The sequence below is a fragment of the Coloeus monedula genome, assembly GCF_965178545.1.
Source record: "Coloeus monedula genome assembly, chromosome: 6".
NCBI lineage: Eukaryota > Metazoa > Chordata > Aves > Passeriformes > Corvidae > Coloeus > Coloeus monedula.
In genome coordinates this window covers 31,765,782-31,786,657 of record NC_138786.1, presented here as the reverse complement: position 1 = coordinate 31,786,657, position 20,876 = coordinate 31,765,782, and the positions used below count along the sequence as shown (strand labels likewise).

General features: G+C 37.1%; 1 protein-coding gene across 2 annotated transcripts in view; it reads left to right on the top strand.

Moving 5' to 3' along the window:
* The window catches only part of GPHN (gephyrin), a 281,765-nt gene that overhangs the window by 111,885 nt on the left and 149,004 nt on the right, over positions 1–20,876 (top strand). For both annotated transcript variants that reach the window (XM_082283301.1, XM_082283300.1), the window contains exon 3: positions 2,476–2,533. In XM_082283301.1, the coding sequence (XP_082139427.1) occupies positions 2,476–2,533 (58 nt within the window). The remainder of the gene's footprint in view (positions 1–2,475; positions 2,534–20,876) is intronic.

Below are 20,876 nucleotides of genomic sequence, written 5' to 3'. Positions count from 1 at the left end.
TATCTTACTGTTCACTACTCACAGCCTGCCAAATAGGTAGCTTAAATCTTTTTTTTCTTATGTACACATTATTATATAGTAAAACAAAAGTTCTGTTTCTTACATATCATACTTCTGACCAGTAGAAGAGTTCAGTGTGTTAGCTGCATCCTCCCAGTGATGTGCCTTTAAAGTTCTGTGAAACTCACAGCCAAACTTTATACACAAAACGAAATGTCTTTTTTATGTCCTTTGTCAGTTAAATCTGTTACTATAATCTGCTGTGGTGGATCTCTTTCAGAAGTTATAAGATTGAGTGAAATCTAATGTTCCGAGATGAAGGAAGTATAGACTTCCTTAAAAACTTCGTTTCAAATCTGAGGCATTGCTAAAATTGTATATTAATGTTCTCTGATTCTCTTTCAGCTTCAAATTTGTCATTGTTTATGTTTGTAATATGGATTTTTAAAATAAAGGTGTCAGTGTAGGATTGTAAATGGCTTAAGAGATATGTGATCTGAAGCTATCAGTAAGAGATTGTTTATTTAAACAGTAACATAATTTTTAATATGTCTTTCTCTTTCAAAAATGTGGAATTGTGGTAACTGACATTTTACTTTCAAAAAGTGGTACCATTTGAACTGCAACTTGGAGATTCAGTGTGTTAAACTCTTGACACAAAACTTTGCAGAACTATTTTGCATAGTGATGTTAATTAATGGTTTAAGCAAGTCAGATGACTTTACTGAGTAATTTTTTTTTTTTTTTCTGATATTCCAGGAAAGTGCTTAATAGTTGTGCCAAGGGTGGCCAATAAAGAAATCTGCCAGGTGGAATTCCATGTTGCTGGCAGCAGAGATTCTGTATTCTCCTTTTGCTAGAGGGTAGAAAGTCAATGAAGTTAATTTTTTGGGTACTCCAAAGTGCAGGCAGGAATGGATCTGAAAGTAGTACATAAGTTTCTCTCTCATGGGCCTCATTCTAGTAGCAATAGGTCTGGTCAGGTGCAATGTTAACATGCCATCTAAGCCATTACTTGTCACGGGGTGATGAAGCAGTCTTTCGTCATGATGCTAAAGCCAATTTCTTGTAGCTCTCCCTAGAAACACCAGTTGAACAAAAGCCATGAAAAATAAAAACTCATGTCTGTACTTGCACTGGCAAAAGAAGTTTCCCTCCAACTTTAAGCTCACTTAATGAATGGCAGCAATGGAAGTTGCAGAGGGAGAGAGCAATTGCTACACTCTTTGTCCATGATGAATTTGGATGTTGTGATATCTGAACCCTGTCTCTACCTCAGAAATCATAGCTGATGTTACCTGGAGCAGTGATGGACTTCAGACTTTTCCTGTGCAGACTTAATCCTCTGTGTAAAGCCTTCAAACAGTTCATTTACAAGAGTGACTTGCTTGTAGAGATATGGAAAGGCAGGACTTACATGGAAAATTGTAACGTATTTTCTGTGTTATTCTCTTCTTCCTTTTTTCACCTGAGTAAACAATATTTATAATAATTTCAAGATATAAGAAAATACGTATGTGTAGAAATGCTGACAATTGGAAAGAAAAATTCCAGTAATAGGGAGATAATTCAAATGCACATTTGAACCAGTCTACTGGTTTACAAAAAATAGTTTCTTATGTGACTTCCATTTTTGTAGGATCCAGAAAATGAATAGTATTGCTGTGCAGAGCCAGCAGGAGGTCATTAGTGCACTTATATTTTTAGGTCTGAATTGTCACTGTTGATGTCACTGCTTCATGAAATAAAAGTAGCCATGTCTGCATGTCTCTGGGAAAAATGTAATATTTACCACCATTTATAGTACATACTATTCATGAATCTTCAGTATGTGAACTGTTCTTTACCAGGATTTTTGTAGGATTTAAAAAAGTCATTTCAGTGAGTTCCATGTGGAACAAAACCCTCTATTTTTCCATGTCAATGCCAGCTGTTGCTCATTACCCACTTTTTATTATCAATCATTAACTGCAGAGATTTTTCAAACATGGAGGCCATAGAGTCTGTGTGATTTGTGATGTCTGTATATGCACATTTAATTTAAAAATTCCAATTTGTAGAATTGTATTTGGATGCATTTCAGACTGTATAGCAGCATAGTGAAATACGCAGTGCAAAGCACATCAGCCTTCAAATATTTAAACTCATCCATATGCCTTAGACAATCAACAAGAAATCACAGAATATGATTGCTGATGGCCATTAATATAAGAAATACTATCCTGGTAATGGTAATTCTGCTTGGTTGACTTAATTGTTAAGGTGATGGACACCTTGTTTCTAGTATTTATGTTAATCACAAAGATTTTTTGTTGCATAAAGAAAGGGGTTTTTTTGCTTTTGATTTGAGACTTACTGGGTTTTACCTCTAAATTGGTAGAAGGAATATTGTGTTTTGGAGCAAGTCATGACACTATTAACATATTGTATTTTCTGTTACTGATTTTGAGAACATTTTTCTTCTCCTGATTTCAGGTTGGGTGGGACTATATCTGCATACAAGATAGTGCCAGACGAAATAGAAGAAATCAAGGTACAGTATTACTGCTTTTCCACACTGAATTTCTTTGTTTGGAGAATTACGGAAATGTTACATTAAAAAGCCACGTTATTTCTTGCTTTGAAGTGTATCATAGGGGAGAGAGGAAAGTGTCTAAAGTAAAATTATTAGATCCATATTTATGCATCTAAAATAGAACTTTAGTTATTTTTACAAGTACAGTTTACCTTCAGCCTAAGCTGACTTCAGCAGAATTTGTTTGATGCCAGAAACCTGTGTAATTCAATCTATTTCTATTTTGCTATGTGAAGACAGATGCAGGACTATGATGAACACTGAGTTATATTTTCATAACAAAAAATATATGTAGCGTCCTTCTGCTTTTGAGATCAAATGCACATCCATATTTTTCAATATTGTCTGTCTTAAGGGGATAGTATGAAGTCATGGGTACTCAAAATCATTATAAGCTCTTTGATTGTGAATAGTGGTAACAATAAATACTGAAGTTTACCTTCAAAGTAATGTGCATTTTAACAAAATTCACTTTAGCCAAGTCCACTCATGAAAAGTACTTCAGCAATTTGTGTCAGTTTTATTTTTCAGTGGAGTTAAAGATGGGTACGGGACGGGGGGCGGATTTTGGCCTGGATCTGATAGCACAGTTTGTGTAGCTGGTTCTTTATTTGGTTGTTAGTATCAGTCATTTGGTTGTTAGGTCAGTCTGATATATTGCTTGCTCATTGTGACTGCTTAACCCACTGTGCTGTTTCACATACTCATTTTCAGCTGTGCAAAGAGAATTAAGAGTGGTTCTAAAATCTTGTGAAGGGAAATGACTGTATAATATCTGATGTAGACGTGACTTCGCAGTGTGTAAATGGTGAGAATTTATTCCTCTTCAATTAGTATCAAACCCACCGCAAGCAAGTCGCTGCACAGTGAGTGCGTGTATCTGCATCAGTCAAAGTTATCACATCATCATGATCAAAATTTATTTTTGTCATCTAAGATTCATGGACTCCTCTATCCTGAATTTTATCAAGGGGAGCATGATTTATTAGGATAGATCCAGTGTTCAGACTTTGGTCTTGGAATAAAAGAAAGAAAGAAAGAAGGCTTTCAAAATTTTTTAGTGGTATATTCACGATGATCAGAGAACTGCTCCAAAACTATTTAAAAAATATTACAAAAACCCTAAACCACACTCTTTTTCTTTTAATATAAGAAATCCAATTCCACTGACATTTTGCTAATGTTGAAGAGGAAGAAAGCTGGTATTTCTGGCTTCATCGTACTAAACTGAGTTCAGTGAACAAAGAAAAGTGGAATGTTGGGAAATAAGAAATAATTTTACTTTTAAGAACTTACTGCAAGATTACTAGTCACAGGAATCTGTCACCTGCTTGGGAGACCTGTTCTGAATTTTCAGCTTTTTCTTATTTAGCTGGTGTTTAAGTGCTTGAGATCCTAGGAAGCATCAAAGGATGGGTTACTCATTAGTCTCAGTTGTGCCAGGATATAAGTGTGGAGGAAGGATTTTATTGTTCAAAGTCAGAGCTATTTAAAGTGTTGGGGGAAAATCCCTTCTTTTACTTGTTTCTGGTAGCTGTCCTGTCTTGTTCAGGTAATGGGTTTTTGAGGTTGTGATGGAAGTCAGGCCGCTTCAAACACCTTAACTGATTTAATTTCTGAAGCTGCAACACATGTTACTTATATGAAACAAGGCACTTCTGGAAGATGCCAAAACAGACAGATATATATTGGATATCAAAAAGTATTATTTTGTACATATGTATTCTGAATAGCAACTGGTAAACCGGGAGATTGAGTGTCCTTGCAGTAAATATAGGGGGTAGTTTTAACATCTGAAAGGCTCTCCTAGCTGATTTGAGTAGAAAGAGGAGAGAGGAGAAAATAGAAAGCAAGTCACTGGAATATTAGTTCTAGAGAGAACAGAATCTTTTCCCATGCACCTTAATTCAGTTATTTTGCTTCACAACTATCCCTCCCCTGTTTAAGCATGAAATATTAAGGGAGTTAATTTGATGAAATATGCAAAAATAATAGCTCCACTTTTAAAATATGATTTAACTTGGTGGATTGTTGAATTGTATTTAAAGGAGTTGTAATTTTCATGTGTTCTGATAGTCCTTAAAAAAGTATACTGCCTTCTTAAATGGCAAAGGAGGTACTTTATCAGACAGAGAGCAATAATTACTATGACAAATAAATAAGTCTCTTAGCATTTGCATATATTCTAGAAAAGGTGGTAGATTAACCTCTTTTGCAGCTCAAAATAGCTTATGAGGAAAACCAGTGTATTGGTTTTGTTAATTAATGTAATTATATCTTAGGTAGAGCACTACTGTAGGCATATGAACGAGGAGTAGTTACGGCAGAAGTGAGAACATGTACCCTAACTAGTCTCTTGCACCTTACCAAGGTTAGGAAGAATTGTGTGGAACCAATCACCACTACAATTCCACAGCATCTGTATCAGTCTGAAATGAAGTGTCATGAAACTTACCTTCCCTAGATTTTTGTCATAGGTGCTTAGGTTCCCGAAGTGAGAACACTCAATAGGTAGCCTTACCTAGATGCCATCACAGGTCTCCCCCCTGAAAACTCTTCTAGAAGGTCTTTTATCCCATGATCTACTGCTCCATAAAAGAAGCTTTCAGAGAATGCATAAATGGATATACTACCATCTGCATTCTTGTCATTCCTCTACACCAGTTAAAGCAATGTCACTTCATTTTCAATACCTCTTGGTTTTAAAACACTTCGGGAACGGATAAAACCAGTAAATATAGAAATTGCAGCACATTTCTGAGAAGGTGTCATTGTTTCAACTTTCCCTAGACTTCTGTTCTCATCAGAATTATTCATCCTGTGAGCAAGAAGCTTTCCAAACTAGCAAAAATGCGGTGTCAGATTTCATCCTTGTTCCTCATCTACCATAATAGTATGTGCCTAAAGGAGAGGTCTTCCAAGCCAAATGCTTTTGTGTGCATAGGGCCCGGCAAGCGTATCAGGCAGCACTGGTTTTGATGAACAACATGGATGTTGTTTCAAGAATAAAGAGAAATTTATGACTTCTACAGATTAGGGAAAGTTTGCATGATGTGCCTATAGATTTATGTCAACAGTATCCTCTTATGGTTTATAGTACCGTGAGAGATTGTCTTTTTGATTTCAGCATTCTGCCATTACAAAGGAAATACATGATGTGATGAACGGTGGTTATTATAGTAGAAGACTCAGTGAATGAGAAGACTGCTCATTAACAGATTTCTAAAAAAAAATACTTGGTTTGCTAGGATTTGCAAATCAACAGCAGAAAGGAATTTAATTGTTTTGTGTTGGGTTTTTTATGTGCTTTCCTATATACTTTTCATGTAGACATATGCATGCATCTCATGTCAAGACCAGAAATTGATTTTGTAGCAGGTCCTTAATTCATGAAAGTAATATGCACAAGAAAGACATTGCCAGAACATTTCATTCCTATAATATTTGTGGCACGAGACAGATACTCCAGTGTAGAGAATAAAGTCAAATGTTTGCCTCCTGTGGTAGTTAGTTTTAAGAAATCTTGTTCAAAATACTTTGTTAGTGCTGGTTTTAAATTTTAAATTTAGATGTAAAGCAGTTCTGGAACAAGATGGGAGGGGTTTTTTAATTCCATTAACCACCCTTTCACAAGACACGCTTTATGCTCCTCAAAGAACACTCCTAATTCTTCTGTAGGTACTCTTTAAATGAAGGTACATATGCATAAAGTATTAAAGGTTACATTTAAGACTACAGACATTTTCCCCTGAATAATGATAGGATAGCTCTCTTTTTTTCTTTAGAAGTATGTGTTAACATGTGTTTAATATATGAAAATTTTTATGAATTTTCATATTTCAGCATAGCTGAAACACATTCTTCTCAGATTGTGTTAAGTCTTTTGAGAAAGTAGATTCCAGTGATAAAGACCCAAGAGTAGAAAATGATAAAAACTGTTGCAGTGGGGATACTGCAACACGCATCTATCAAACCAGGAGTCCCGTGGAAAGGAAATATATATGGACAGACAGATTCTTGATAGCTGTTTCAGAGATGTTTATTTCTCCAGCCGCATGGCCGGGGCTCTGCCCAGGAACTGTTCCAGTCACGGCACCCGAGGGTCCTTCTGCCCGCACAGGGAACACAAACCAACCCATGGGAACGAGGCTGAGCAGGGGCAGGGAAACCCCGTGCCTGTGCCCTCAGGGCCCCTCTGCCAGGGCTACACGGCGGGGGAGGGACCCCAACAAAAAACTATGAGGGAGAATGAAGTAGCTAGAAGGGAAATGGTGAACATTGTGTCTTCTTAGAGGTCAGTTGCCCTAGATGACTCAGGAATTCAAAAGATTTTAACTTTTCCACACAGTCATTTTTAGGAACATTGTAGGAACAAAGGAAGTCGATTTCCATGTCAGTGAGATGTATTTCAGAGCAAAGCTGTACTCCCTGCCATCAAAAATATGCAGCTCTGATATGATTACAATTAAAATCAGTCTATTCCAAGACTTTCTCAGAAATAATTTGATTTGCTGGCTTTGTGATGTCATATACCTACATAATGCTGTATCCCAGAATCTGTTCTTTTTGCTGGTAAGAGTAGCTGATGAAATTCGTGCTATCTTTGTGTGCACCTAAGAGATGCTGGCCTTGATCATTCAAAGCATTTCCATATTTATCAATGTGTGGTAAAAATAAGTAGCAATTTGTCAGCAAGTGCCAATTTGTAGTCCCAGTTTGTATAAAAAAACCCACAAGTTAAAGAAAGGTAGTCATAACTACTGTGGTGGATAGTCCACAAGAATAGGACTGTGGCTGGAAATATTTAGACTTCACAGAACTAGTTTTGTGTCTCCATACCAGAGACTGGGGGCAGTATTTAAATATCTCTTGCATCTTCTGCAGAATCAGCTTCGCTTTACATGAACAAGGAGATGTGCTGTTATTGCAGTTTTGCACAGGAGTTTAAGTCCTGGATCTGGTTTACTTCATCACTATATGGATATTCATCTGCTAAGTGTATCAGCACTGGCCAAGGATCTTCACAGAAAGTTTACCCAGGGTTTATGATGGGAGACATCAGAATTTGATGACAATACTGAGATTACTGCTCGTTTATCTGTTTGGATCCAGCACAAACAAAAAAGGTTTGCCCACTCTGAATAAGTTTTCTGAAGATGCTCAAGCTGTTAAAAGTGTATACTCCCACTAATCCTAAAGCACCAAGAGACCTTGCAATTAACTTGCAGGAACGACAATCCTGGTTCTTAGTTTTTCTGCCCATGTTTTCTTTCTTCTAGTTCTCAAATTATAATTACTAACAGTACAAGAGCTCTTACTAAGCATGACATCCATTGAATGTCTAGTGAGTATTAACAAGTAGCATCTCCATAGACTCTAAAGCTTACAGATACAAGTTTAAAAAGATTTAAAGGCCATATGTGGTGGTCATGTGTTCTTCCATTAGATTGCTACTTATGCTGGACTGTGTGTTGGCTTAAACTGAGGGCTTGTCTTTGAACTCCCTTAACATGCACTCAGAGGCTGACTATCCAGTAGACAGTTTCATTGTACTCCTGCATCCAGGTAAAGAAAGTCTCTAAAACCTTTTGCAAATGTCCTAACAAAAAATTGACACTGAGATCTCAACTAAGTGTATGAAATCCCTGATAAACTTGCAGGTTTGATTTTCCTATTGCTTGTTAGGTTTTCGTGAAGGAGACTTTCTTATGGATGTGAATCCGTCTAGGACAATTGAGAAGTGGGATGTGTTAAGTTGAAACACCCTTATGTCTCATCATATTTCCCTGTAATCAAAGTTCACCTGGTGTACACACAGATTTCTTCCTGAGTTAATTTCCAAATCCTGCATTAGTAGAGTTAATCAGTGACTAGTGTTCTTTTTTAAGCTACATATGACACTGTTTTCAAGCTACATATGTCATTGTTTAGATGACAGAAAGAACTCTAAGTTTTTACTTGCTGTATTAATCCTTAAATGATGTTACAGATGTTATTGTTTCCATGCTGGGGAGAACTAAAGTTTTGTGTGTGGGATGATGTGACAAAATTGTCAAAAACTTTATATAAAACAAAAAATTACTTTAGTTTAATTTTTCGTTCACATGTATGCATTTGTGCAACAAGCTAGAGATTTGCACCCCCTGCAGTATTGATAATGTACTCTTGGCCATGCATTTGTGCATCACTCTTGTAGTTCTTGTCACCAATGGATTATTCATATTATATTGTATCATTATATTGCTCCTTGTTGACTGTCGTTTCATTATCTGTTGTATTGTGTAATTTTTTCTTCTCATGACTCCTTTGTTGATCTAAGTTTTGTTTCTTCTAAAACTGATTTTGCTCCTTTTTCTGGAAAGTGCAGTCTGTATTACATTGGGTTCTGGCTCTAGGCTTTTGGTGCCAACCGTGGCTGTGCAAGCCTGAATAGTCCAGGCACACTCTCACACCAGTGAAATATGAGTGTTTCATAAGAATGTCTTTTCTATTGTGGGATTTTTTTCCCCACCTATGAAGCCATTAGTAGTTGTGAATATCAGTTTTGACTTTTGGATTGTTTCTGCTCTGATAGGTTTGAGACTGTTTCTGCTTGAAGGACATGACTGTTCTTCATGCTATAACTATTGCTATCTCAAGTTTTCGTATAGAAACTCCTTAGGGAGTACTCACTGAAGGGGCTTTTCATGTGTTTCACTCATCTTCTGTGGATGATGGATACTCACTGCAATCACAGACTCTCAACCAAAAAAACACCTTTACAAAAAGAATGTAAAATGAGAGATGGCTGAAGTGTCTATCAAACTCTGATATAAGACTGGTGAATGTATCAAAAGCATTCCTCTGCTTTCCTGGCAAGGGCATCAAATGCCCAGACACTCGTATGAAAAAGTATACTCACTAACTTTCCACATGAAAATAGGAATTGTCACTTTTTGTTTTCCTGCTGTCTTCTATCTTACGTTTCATAGGCTTTGTGGCTTCAGAGACTTCATGTCTCTAGAAATGACAGATGAAACCACCTCACCAAGTTACCTTGCTCATCCAGGCTGTCTTGAATATAGCAAATGCTGAAGCATTGTTATAAATTCCTGTTCCCTAATGTGAGTAGGATTTAAATGAATGCATTTTATATTGTATTGTGTAACTTAGTCTTATGAACATATGAAAGTTTAGCCTGTGATTTCCAGATCATGGAATATCGCCACATGGGGAAGGGAAAAGTGGGAAGACCGTGCATCCATTTAAGTTGAAATGCAATGCTAAGACAAAATCATTTTAGTATTATTATTTACTTTCTAAAGCAAACAAAATAGTTCTGTAGTTCTCCTGCAAACAGAGAACAAAAATAGCTGAAAGTTAATTTACAACAAAAATACTGTTCATCCTTTAAGCATTTCTGGTTGCCCAGCATTTAAGCTGTTGCCCTTAGGGACATCAGTGTGTATCAGATTTTTCACTACCACAGACCTGTTTGTCTATTCAGTCTTTCTTAATTAAATACATTAGAAACAGGATTTAAAAGCTCTTGTTTTCCAGCATAAAAATACCTCTGCCCCCTCTGTGACTGTAGCAACCAATTTTGTCTGAATTCCTCCTGAATTTCTTTTATTTTCCATTTTTCTAAATACATATCTCTGTACCAGCCATCACCTGAAACCTAGTTAGTTCCTAGGGCATCTTCTGACCAGCTCTAACACAGTACTTTTCATCTGACCCCTTATACTGGGCAATGTTTTCAGTGCCTTCTGTTCTCACTGGAAAAGTAATTTCTTAAATGGTATGTCACTTAGCATGAATGAGAGGAGAAAACATGCTCAGCTTCATTAAGCAGCAAATAGCTTTTGGCAAGTGTATAAGTAAATCAAGTTTATATAAAAGCCCTAATAATTTTCCACGTGACCTGTTACATTGAGTTTTGTTTGGTTATATTTACCCTGTAAGAATATGTTCTGATGATTCTTGAGATCTCTGAAGGAAACTTAATGTTATCCTATCATAATTGATAATATCAGAAGTGATTAAGGGCTTGACTGAGTTTGAGGGAGATCAATATTATTTTCATTTCTTGTGGTAAATATATTTCTGAAAGTTCTTTCTTTTTATGATAGTGACAGTAGGGGAATGGTAGACCTGTATATATAAGAAAAAAGGCCATCATCAGGGGGTTTTTTGTTTGCCTTTTTTTATAAAAAACCCAAACCTTCGGGTTATACATGCTGGTCCTTTGTATATAGGGAAAAAGAGATCAGGAGTGTTGTTTGGTTTTTTGGTTTGGGTTTTTTCTTACAGCTGTACAGCTATTTACAGGTTGTATCTTAGTGAATTATGAAAATTATTATTTGTAGAGAAATGAAATATTACTGCAAATAAGGGCATTGAAATACTGAGTAGTTGGGTGACAAACCATCTGATGAAATTCAGCAGAGATTAATGTTAAATGATGTGTATAGGAGATGTGAAAAAAAACCCAATTCCAATTTGCATATAAAATAGAAGTCTCTAATTAGGCTACTGTGATCCAAGAATGAGTGCTGAGTAGTGTGCTAAGGTGGTTACTATTAGCTCAGTGTAGAAGAGCAGTTGAAGGGGTGGAGGCATGGGAGCCATGGGGGAGGAGTGAGGAGAAAGGAACCAAGACCAGAACACTGAAACTTTTCTCTTATTCATGAGCCTCTGGTGCCACACCATATACAATGCCATGTGAAGGGCTGTTCCCCTAATCACAAAAATGACACAGTAGCACTGAAAAAGATTTAGGGTCAGATTATAAAAATAATGGTATTTATAGAAGCACTTTCATGTAAGGAGCAGATGAAGAGACTGGGACAGAAATGTCCACAAGTGGCACATTTGGTTGCATTTCAGCAACATTCTTCCTTATTTATACTGCACTTTTTAAATTAACTCTCATTCTTAATTTATGCAAATTTTAAGACTGCCTGAAAGCAGGTGCCAGAGTTTTGATTATGTGTCTTCTATTGGCTGATAATGTACTGATTGTAAAGAAAAAAAGAGAAAGAACACATAGAGCATCTCTCTATCAGAAACCAGTTTAATACACTGTTTTTCTGGCAACTGGTAGACTGCAGATAATTCTGCTAGAATAGCATAGTTTATTTTGCTTTCATAGTATTTTTTAGATTATTTTTAATGTAGTGTTTTAATACTTCATTGGAAACCACAGTAGGAAGACACCAAAAACTACACAAGCCTCCCTATGATATGCAAGCTTGTAAACTGTATTAATAGAGTGATGCTTAGTACTTCACTGGGTCATTGCACCTAATTCAACTTCTCTGATAATTAATTGGGTTTTTTGTGGTACCCTAATCCTGTTAGTGACCTTGTCATATCTAAGGTCCACCGTCTAAAACAGAATATGAAACATTAAATATTTTTAACGGAAAACCAACCAAAAACTTCCTTCAATGAGACATCATAAAGGAATGGTATAAAAGTACTGGCATGTTGGACTGTGGCTAGAGGCATTTTATTTTCTCCAATACTTTCTTTTATCAGATGCACAAGATTGGTCTAGATGAGATTTTGTGCTGATGAGCTGTATTTGAGCAATGATGTAAAATGAAAATTTTTATGTGGATTCTGTCTTTTTTTGAGTATGTTGGGTAAGTGGCTCTTCTCATCTCTGATAGTGCACAGAGCTGGAATGTTGGCTTAACTGATGTCCTAAAGGCTTCCAGAAATGGACGTCTTCCAGCAAAACAAAATCAGAGCCAAGTGTGTAGAGACAAATTTAAAAATGCCTGCTTTAGCCCTAGCCACCCTGTCCTTGGTGCCAAGAGCCGAACATTTATCTTGAGTCATGTCTGTGTTACCAAGTCACGCAAACCAATAGAATGCATCTATCTATAAAGTAAAGCATGTGGTGCTGGAGATCCAGCATACATCATATGTTCTTTGATAAGTTTTATTTCAAACTACTTCTAGTATTATTCTCTGTGCCTTTTAACAGCTGGAGTGGATTACACATGCTGCTGAAGTCCATCTTCCAAATGAGTTTTATCTGAAAGGATTCCAGTTCATATGATCAAAGGCTACTCTGCAATATAAGCCAAAGTCTGTTAAGCAGAGAGGTATTAAAACTGCTGTTTTGTACTAACAGACTGTGGTAGATGTGTCCCAAGCCTCCAGCCAACACATGTATTCCCATAACACAGCATGTCAGGTTGCAAATGTGAAATTCATAATACAATACCATCATTACTAGTGAAACTCTGTCGTCTGAGCTAAGTACTTGGAGAGTGCCCAGCCCTTCTGGCAGACTAGTCAAAGAAAAAATTATGGTCTAGACCACTGGTCTCTAAATGGTTTGATCATCTACCTTATAAGTAAAGAATTTTTGAACATTTACCCTCCAATAATGTATATTCTAATATTTTATCCCTGCACTACAGTGGATCATAGAATCATTTGGTTGGAAAAGACCTCAAAGATCATCCAGTCCAAGCATCAACCCAGCACTGCCAAGTCCATTGCTAAACCATGTCCCCAAGTGCCCCATGTCTTTTAAATACCTCCATAGATGGTGATTCCACCACTTCCCTGGGCAGTCTGCTCCAATGCTTGATAACCAATCTAAACCTTCCCTGGTGCAACGTGATGCTTTGTTCTCTTGTCCTGTTACTTGTTACCTGAGAGAAGAGACTTGTCCCCACCTTGTTACGATCCCCTTTTAGGCAGCTGTAGATTCCACCTGAGACTCCTTTTCGCCAGGCTAAACAACCCCGGCTCCCTCAGACACTGGTCTGCTCCATATTAAAAATACTGTATTGCAACAGTTTTAACCAAGGAAATCCAACAGATATGTTATCAGGCTGAAAGAAATTCTTCCCCTGAAGTTTGCTTCTGTAACATGATCAAAAAGTTTTCCCAAGAGCTTCCTCTGGGTTTTTTGGTTTTTTTTCTGAGATAAAAAGCCTTATTGTGTTCATTAACATTGCTAACCACTATATTTTGTCTGCTGTTTAGTTTGTGTGGTCTTTAGTTTGTGTAACTATTTCTCTTCATGGCTTTTACATGAGGGAACTAAGTGGTGCCATCAGATAAGGAAAGCACAGAGACAAGACACAAGAGCAGGGTGCATCTTGGGTGGAGGCATCAAATTCCTAAGGAAGTGGGATTGATATGGACAAATTATCTCAGAGAACTATGGTTCTAACAAGAGCCTATTCGTTTTGCCATGGTGTGTGTAGAAAACACTGAATAAGTATTTGGACAACAGTAGCATTATATATTTGGATGCAAGATTGTGTGCTTTACCAAACAGAATGTTTTGATATTGCAAGACGTAACGTAATTTGTTGTGTCCCAAGTCACAATATTTGCTCTTCTGGATTATCTTTGAACTACCTACAGAAGTGTTTCTTGGCATGCACCTATTAAGGCAAGGAAAACAATTCTTTTCAAATTAAACACTAATACAAGATTAAAGTGTAATGTTTCTCCTTTTCATTTCCCCTGTTGTTTTGATATATTTGTTTTCTGGATTACCACATGATAAAATAGGCAGCATTTTGATATTATTTACTGTAATACTGGTTCTGTGCTTTTCAATTACAGTAGGATTTCAGAAATTCTGTCACTTAATTTTCCTAAAGGAAAAATATAAGGGAGAGAATGCCATTGAATCCTCAGAGTTCAGTAAAGGTGGAGTTGTTGAAGAGTTTCACTTTTTAAAATACATTCTTATAAAAAACCACAAAAAATTCTAGAATTGTTCTGTCAGAAATGCTTGCGTTCAACTTCAGCTGCCTCATTGTTAGGACAAGATTAGGTGGGATTCTAAGACTGCAAAGGTAGCACATATACTTACTTTCAACATTTCTGCATAGAATGACATTTCTATTTTCTCTAATTATTTATCACCTGCTTTGTTACTGTTATGCTCTATCAAAATACCCTTGATTTTAAAATTACAAATATGGTAACATTTTCTCTGAATAGCTTCAGTAGCATGATGACATAAAGCTCTCTTTTAACAAAAAGGCTGATCCCCTATGGAAATCTGTTCTGCTCAGTTCTGTCATTTTAAAGGGTTCTTCTGCATTCTTGGTAGTTGAACATGATTTAAAATGAGTGAGAATTACCTCAGCTTTATCATTCTGGAAAATGAAACTATGTATCTGAGGATACCTTATGACGATAGCTTAACAACAAAATGTTTTAAAATTCTTGTCCTTTAACAAAGCAGAAAATAACCCTTCTTTATGTATTTGGAATGTGTTCTGTATTTTAATAAGTATTTCTAGGGAATAATGCTATATAAACAGACAATGTGTAAAAATAAAGCTGACTGTCATGTGGGACACTGAAGCTAACGCTTGAGTTTTGCGGAGTATCTGGAGGCTCTAAATGACAGCAGACAATTATTGTCAGGCTGTGTGGAAGGAAAGATGACCCAAGTTTAAAGTCAGAGAGCTATAAAGAACTGCTTTACATACAAAAGCTCCAAATGCCTCTAAGTATTGTTCCCAACTGTGAATGCTTCTGTTGGCAAGAAATCCAAAGGGATTGTTAAGTTTCAAAAATGAAAAAAAGAATATTTGCGAAGTAGTATGGTCTAAGTGTAATTAAAGCTTTTGCAAACATGATACCCTTTACTGAGCTGACTTCTGAAACACCCAGCAAAAGAACTAAGAAATCCAATCTCAAAGATAATGGAAAATTCTAAGTTTTCTGGGGATTAAATATTTTCTGCAGACCTGATTATGAAAACTGCTTAGGACAAACATTTTGACCATTTAGCCAATAGCTGATATACAGGCATGAAGCTTTCTTCATAATGACACCATTCCCTACATTTGCCATTTTGCTTTAATTAAAACAACTGAGTGTATAAGTAAATAAGTATATATTATATTATATGTATAATTATAAGTAATACACCTCATGTGTTTGGAAACCAAGGCATTTTTATAATGTGTTATTATATTTAAATATTTTATATGAAACAACATATAGATTTTAATACGTGTGCATGTTCAGATTATTTTGGATTTCGGTATTTTGTTGCACAATTCTAGTATCTTAAACTCTTTAAAAATCAGTCCTGTCTTTGGAGAAATAGTATTTTAACAGAGTTGTAGTTTTGCAACAGGAAAAACGGAACTAATTATGTTGCAGTTCATCTAACACTATGGCGATTTCATAATGTAAAAACTGAAATTAAAAAAAAAAAGCCTTTTTCTCACTGGTAGAATAAATAGCTAATTTCAGACTAGCTTTTGTTGAAAAGCTTTTTAAATGCACTCTGCTAGATCTCTACCAATGAAAACAATATTGGATATGTTTGAGCGCTTATGTTGCCTTCTGAGAATAGCTAAATCATAGGGAAAGAAAACCAAAGGAAATATTCTTACTGTCCTTATGATTGCATATTTTGAATATGTATGAAACATTAAATTAACACATGATGAGTTATTTTCAAATTTTATCCTTTCTTGTGGTTTTAATAAGAATCTGTTCTGTCATAGAATCATTTAGGTTGTAAAAGACCTTTAAGATCAAGTCCAGCTGTAAAACCTAACCCTGCCAAGTCCACCATTAAACCATATTCCCAAGTGCCCCATCTATATGTCTTTTAAGTACCTCCAGGGACAGTGACTCCACCACTTCCATGAGCAGCCTGTTCCTGTGCTTGGTAACTCTTTTGGTGAAGACATTTTTTCATAAGATGCAATCTAACCCCCCGGCACAACTTGAAATGACTGCCATTTCCTCTTATGTCATATTTTTTTATTATATGACATAAATATGTAATTTATTTATTATTTATTCCTTGTTACTTGTGTAAAGAGACCAAACCCCACCCCTCTACAGCCTCCTTTGAGGTGATTGTAGAGAGTGGTAAAGTCTCCCCGAGCCTCCGTTTCTCTAGACTCAACAACCTCAGCTCCCTCAGCTGCTCTTCATCACAAACTTGTGCTCCAGACCCTTCACCAACTTCATTGCCCATCTTTGGATACATCATCAGCAGTCACAACCTAGGTCTTCAAAATTAACACAAGGGGCACAATGTGTTTTTTTCTCTGACTGCATATTTAATGTCACACTTAAATCACTTCAGCATCTAGGTTTCAAAATCAGGAATAAGATGCAATGCATCAAGCCCACTGACAAATAACAAGTTTTTTTTACACACTGGGTGGATAATCGCTTACCAATGCCAATTAAAAAAAAAATAACAAAATTAATTTGAAATTGAAACTTTGGTATAAACAGTTAATTTAAAATTATTTTCTAGATTATTTCTACTATTTCTCTCTTGCAAAACTCCCCATGGAAACCTGATTTTTTGCTCTTTTCCATTGTAGATTATCTGCAGGGAACTGAAGGTAACATCCAAAGTACAAAGTTTGCAAAAGAATTAAACATTTTCTTATCAGACCTCAGTCAGACACTGAAATCTATCCAAAGAACAGAGATTACTGATGAAAATTTTTGTACAAGTAGGTCACTGAGAAATTTAATATCTCCCTACAAAAACATCATTATAAAAAAAGGAGCCTGAAGGCATGAAGTCTGTCTATTCTGTTATCCTGCAATTATTTCCTGAGCTAGTATTCTTTTGTCAGTACTCTAAATTAGGATGGCCAGATGTTAACTTGCTAGTTTAGACCTTCAACTGAGTATATTCAATTGAAGTGGTAGTCTGTTTTCCTGTGCCTCAGTTTTATCATGGGTTTTATTAGGGTTTTTTTTCCCTAAAGGGTCAAAAATACAGGAAATTCAAATTTCCCCAACTCAAAAAATGTGATAGATAAGTTGCTGTCTGAAAAAAACCCCCATCTTGTCACTGTTGTTTTTTAGTGTAGAAAGCTATATGCTGTTCTTTCAAATAAAATATATTTGGTGTAGCCAATGGTCTTATGTTTTCTTGGTGTTGTTTTGAAATTTGGGTGACAGACAAGAATTGCTTAGAGTTTCCTGCTAAATATATCTCTGCTTTTGGAGTTAGACAGAAGTGAAAGCTGAAACAGGAGCTAAAGACTTAAGGGACTGCTAAATGATCTGTGACATTTAGGAAGGAATAGCTGTGGTGGCTTAAAAATTGGCTTAAATTTTTGAGTTGATCAGTATGGATGGCTACAGCTGCAAAACCAAAATACTGTTCTTAGATTCATGGGTACAAATGGAAAAGCTCTTGGAAGGTTGCCACTTTAGCATTACTGGATCCCTGATAGACCTGATACTTAACCACAGGTTTATAACTCTTAGCAGAAGAAAAAAATCTTTGATTTCTTTTAACTGTTTCAAAATATCATAGTATTAGTGGGCCTGGAGAGAGAACCCTTAAGGGACAGAAAAGACTTGAATAGTAATTGCAAGAAAAAAGCAAAGATCTCTCCTTCTGAAGAGATGGGTCTTGAAATGAAAAGGGAATTCCGTGTGTGTGTGTGTGTTTTCTGCACTGGGGCAGAAAGCAAGAGAGAGGGAAGTGCCAGGTTCTTTCTGGATCTCAGTAAGAAAGGCCTGACAACAAATAGCTGAATAAAACACCTGCTTTCATAAAGCAAAGGAAGAGGAGGAATATAGGTAGCAAGTAAGTCTTACTCCCTTCAGATGCTGGGAACTGTGTGTTCATGCAGCATCAAATCAATCTGTGGATGGATTTCTCCACTCATGGGAAATTCTTGCTACTCTTTCAGATAAAGGAAAGCCATGCTGGAGATGTAATCGCCAGTACTGAATCAGAGCTGCCTACAGACTCCTCCATTACAGTGAGGTGGATGACTCTGTCCTTTGGCCAAAGGGGTTTGTGCAGCATGATACATTCCTGAAAACCGTGCTGGACATAGAGCACAGGGCAGCCTTCTATGGGAACTTCAAGGGAACTGTTATGTGGATTGCTAACTCCTTGATGTACAAGAAACATTATATTAGATAAATATTAGAAACATTATAAACGTAACATTGTGTGGTCCTTGATTTCCAGAGGGTGTTGCCCAGTTGTTGCTCACAGATGAAATGTATTGCATATCTCCTTCATCCACTAATGCCACCTACTCTCTCTTACTGAAAATACTGTCTGAATGACTGCTGCCTGTGTAGGCTCTTCATCACTCTCCAACATTAAAGAGACTAATTGTCTCTTCAAGGGAAAGCAGTAGTCTGGAGATAACATATACTGCATGCATCATAATCCTCAAAGTAGGATGTGTGGGAGATGATACAACTCTTTGAAAGGGGCAATATGCTATTTTTAATAATTGAGATGAAGCCTTTATTCCAAGTTGCATTGAGCAGTTGACTGTAATGTGATTTGAACTTGTTCAGAAAGGTAAGTTTTGTAATTAAATAACCAAAAATGACTTACATAAACATTTTCATGTAACAGACCATATGTTAGAATAATGGTATATAAAGCAGGTGATACACAGTTGAAAAGACTCATTATTTCTTACACAACTCTTCTTTGAACTATATAAATAACTCTGGATTCTGGTAAAGGTTACCATGTGTGTCTTCTTAAATCTTTAAAATAACAAACAAGTACTTCTAGTCCAGAGGGCTTTCTTTGAGTTCTGGAAATTACCTCTAGAAATTACTCATACTTTAGCAAGGAGGGTTCTGATCAGTGACACAGGATCTGGTTGGAGGGCTGTCATAGTGGAGTCTTCTGAGGTTCAATATTAGGCTCAGTATTCATTAACATACTCATCAATTACTTGGATGAAAGTGCAGATGCCTCCTCAGCAAGTTCACTGATGACACAAATCTGGGAGGAGTGGCTGATATCCCCTAGAGCTGTGCAGCCCAGCAGAAGGACCTCAGGGGAGTGGAGAGATGGGCAGAGAAGAACTGTCTGAAATCCAACAAAGCCAAGTGCAGGGTCCTGCACCTGGGGAGGAATAACCCCATGGACCACCACAGACTGGGGGCTGACCTGCTGGGAAGCAGCTCTGTGGAGAAGGGCCTGGGGCTGCTGGTGGACAACAAACTGTCCATGAGCCAGCAGTGCCCTTGTGGCCAAGAAGGGCAATGGGATCCTGAGCTGCATTAGGAAGGGCATGGCCAGCAGGTTAAGGGAGGTGATCCTGTCTCTCTACTCAGCCCTGGTGAGGCCTGACCTGGAGTGCTGTGTCCAGTTCTGGGCTCCTTAGTAACAGACATTGGAGCAGGTCCAGTGAAGGGCTATGAAGATGAAGAGGGGACAGGAACATCTCCCTTTCAAGGAAAGGCTGAGGGAGCTGGGCCTGTTCAGCCTTGAGAGGAGGCGACTGAAAGGGGATGTCATCAATGTCTATCAGTATCTGAAGGGAGGGTGTCAGAGGATGGAGCCTTGTGTGGGAACAGTGCCAAACACCTGGCATCCTTACCAAGATTAGAACAAGAGAATGTTAACCCCAAAGGCCCAGCTAATTCATGTGTTTGCTGAGGATGCTGTGGATCTGGGTGGAAAGCAACCATATGAGTATGTTACTTATTGTGATTGAAAACAATCACATGCATGGAATGCTTGAGACAGGTTTTGTGTGTTTCAAAATCAGCAAGAGACCCTAGGGATCAATCAGAAGGCAGTGGTTTATCTGTAACGAAATTAAATAAAAGGGAGCTCTCATGGGAGAGAGAGAGTAGGAAGATAAAAACACCACCTGTGGAGCTAAAAGCTATTGCACTGTGTCAGTGTGTTTCTTCATCGCTGACATCTTGATACCAACATCTTGATATTTTACATTTAGATTTTTTATATTTAGATGATTTCTTACATTTAGATTTTTCTTTGTATTTGGTCCCATCACCAACAGCCAGGCTCTTCTTGGTGATGCTAAGCAGTAGGACAAGAAGCAATGGGCAGAAACTGATGCACAGGAAGTTCCACCTGAACATGAGGAAGAACTATTTTACTGTGCAGGTGACCGAGCACTGGAACAAATTGTCCAAAGGGGTGTTGGAGACTCCCTCCTTTACACAAGATTGTGTCCAGGTGGTTCTTGAATATCTGCAGCAGTCAAGAGACTCGATATGATCACTGCAAGCATTTGTAAGGGGAAAGCATTCTATGCTTCTCTTATTCTGATACTAATGATTAGTATTTCCTTTATGATTTAATAAGTAAAGCTTGGTGTATATCTTTAGAAAAACAAGAGATGACAAGTGATTCTGCTTAGAATCGTCCTTTCCAACTCTTTTCTTGTATTTCCTTGAACTTTCTTTATGTCTTAGTCAACCTATGGGGCTTTGTTAACATTAAGAGACTGGGTTGAGCTAGATCTCTTCCATGAAGCAGTTGCTTTGTTAAGCTTCTATTTGCTCCATTTGCAGCAACTTTATCAAA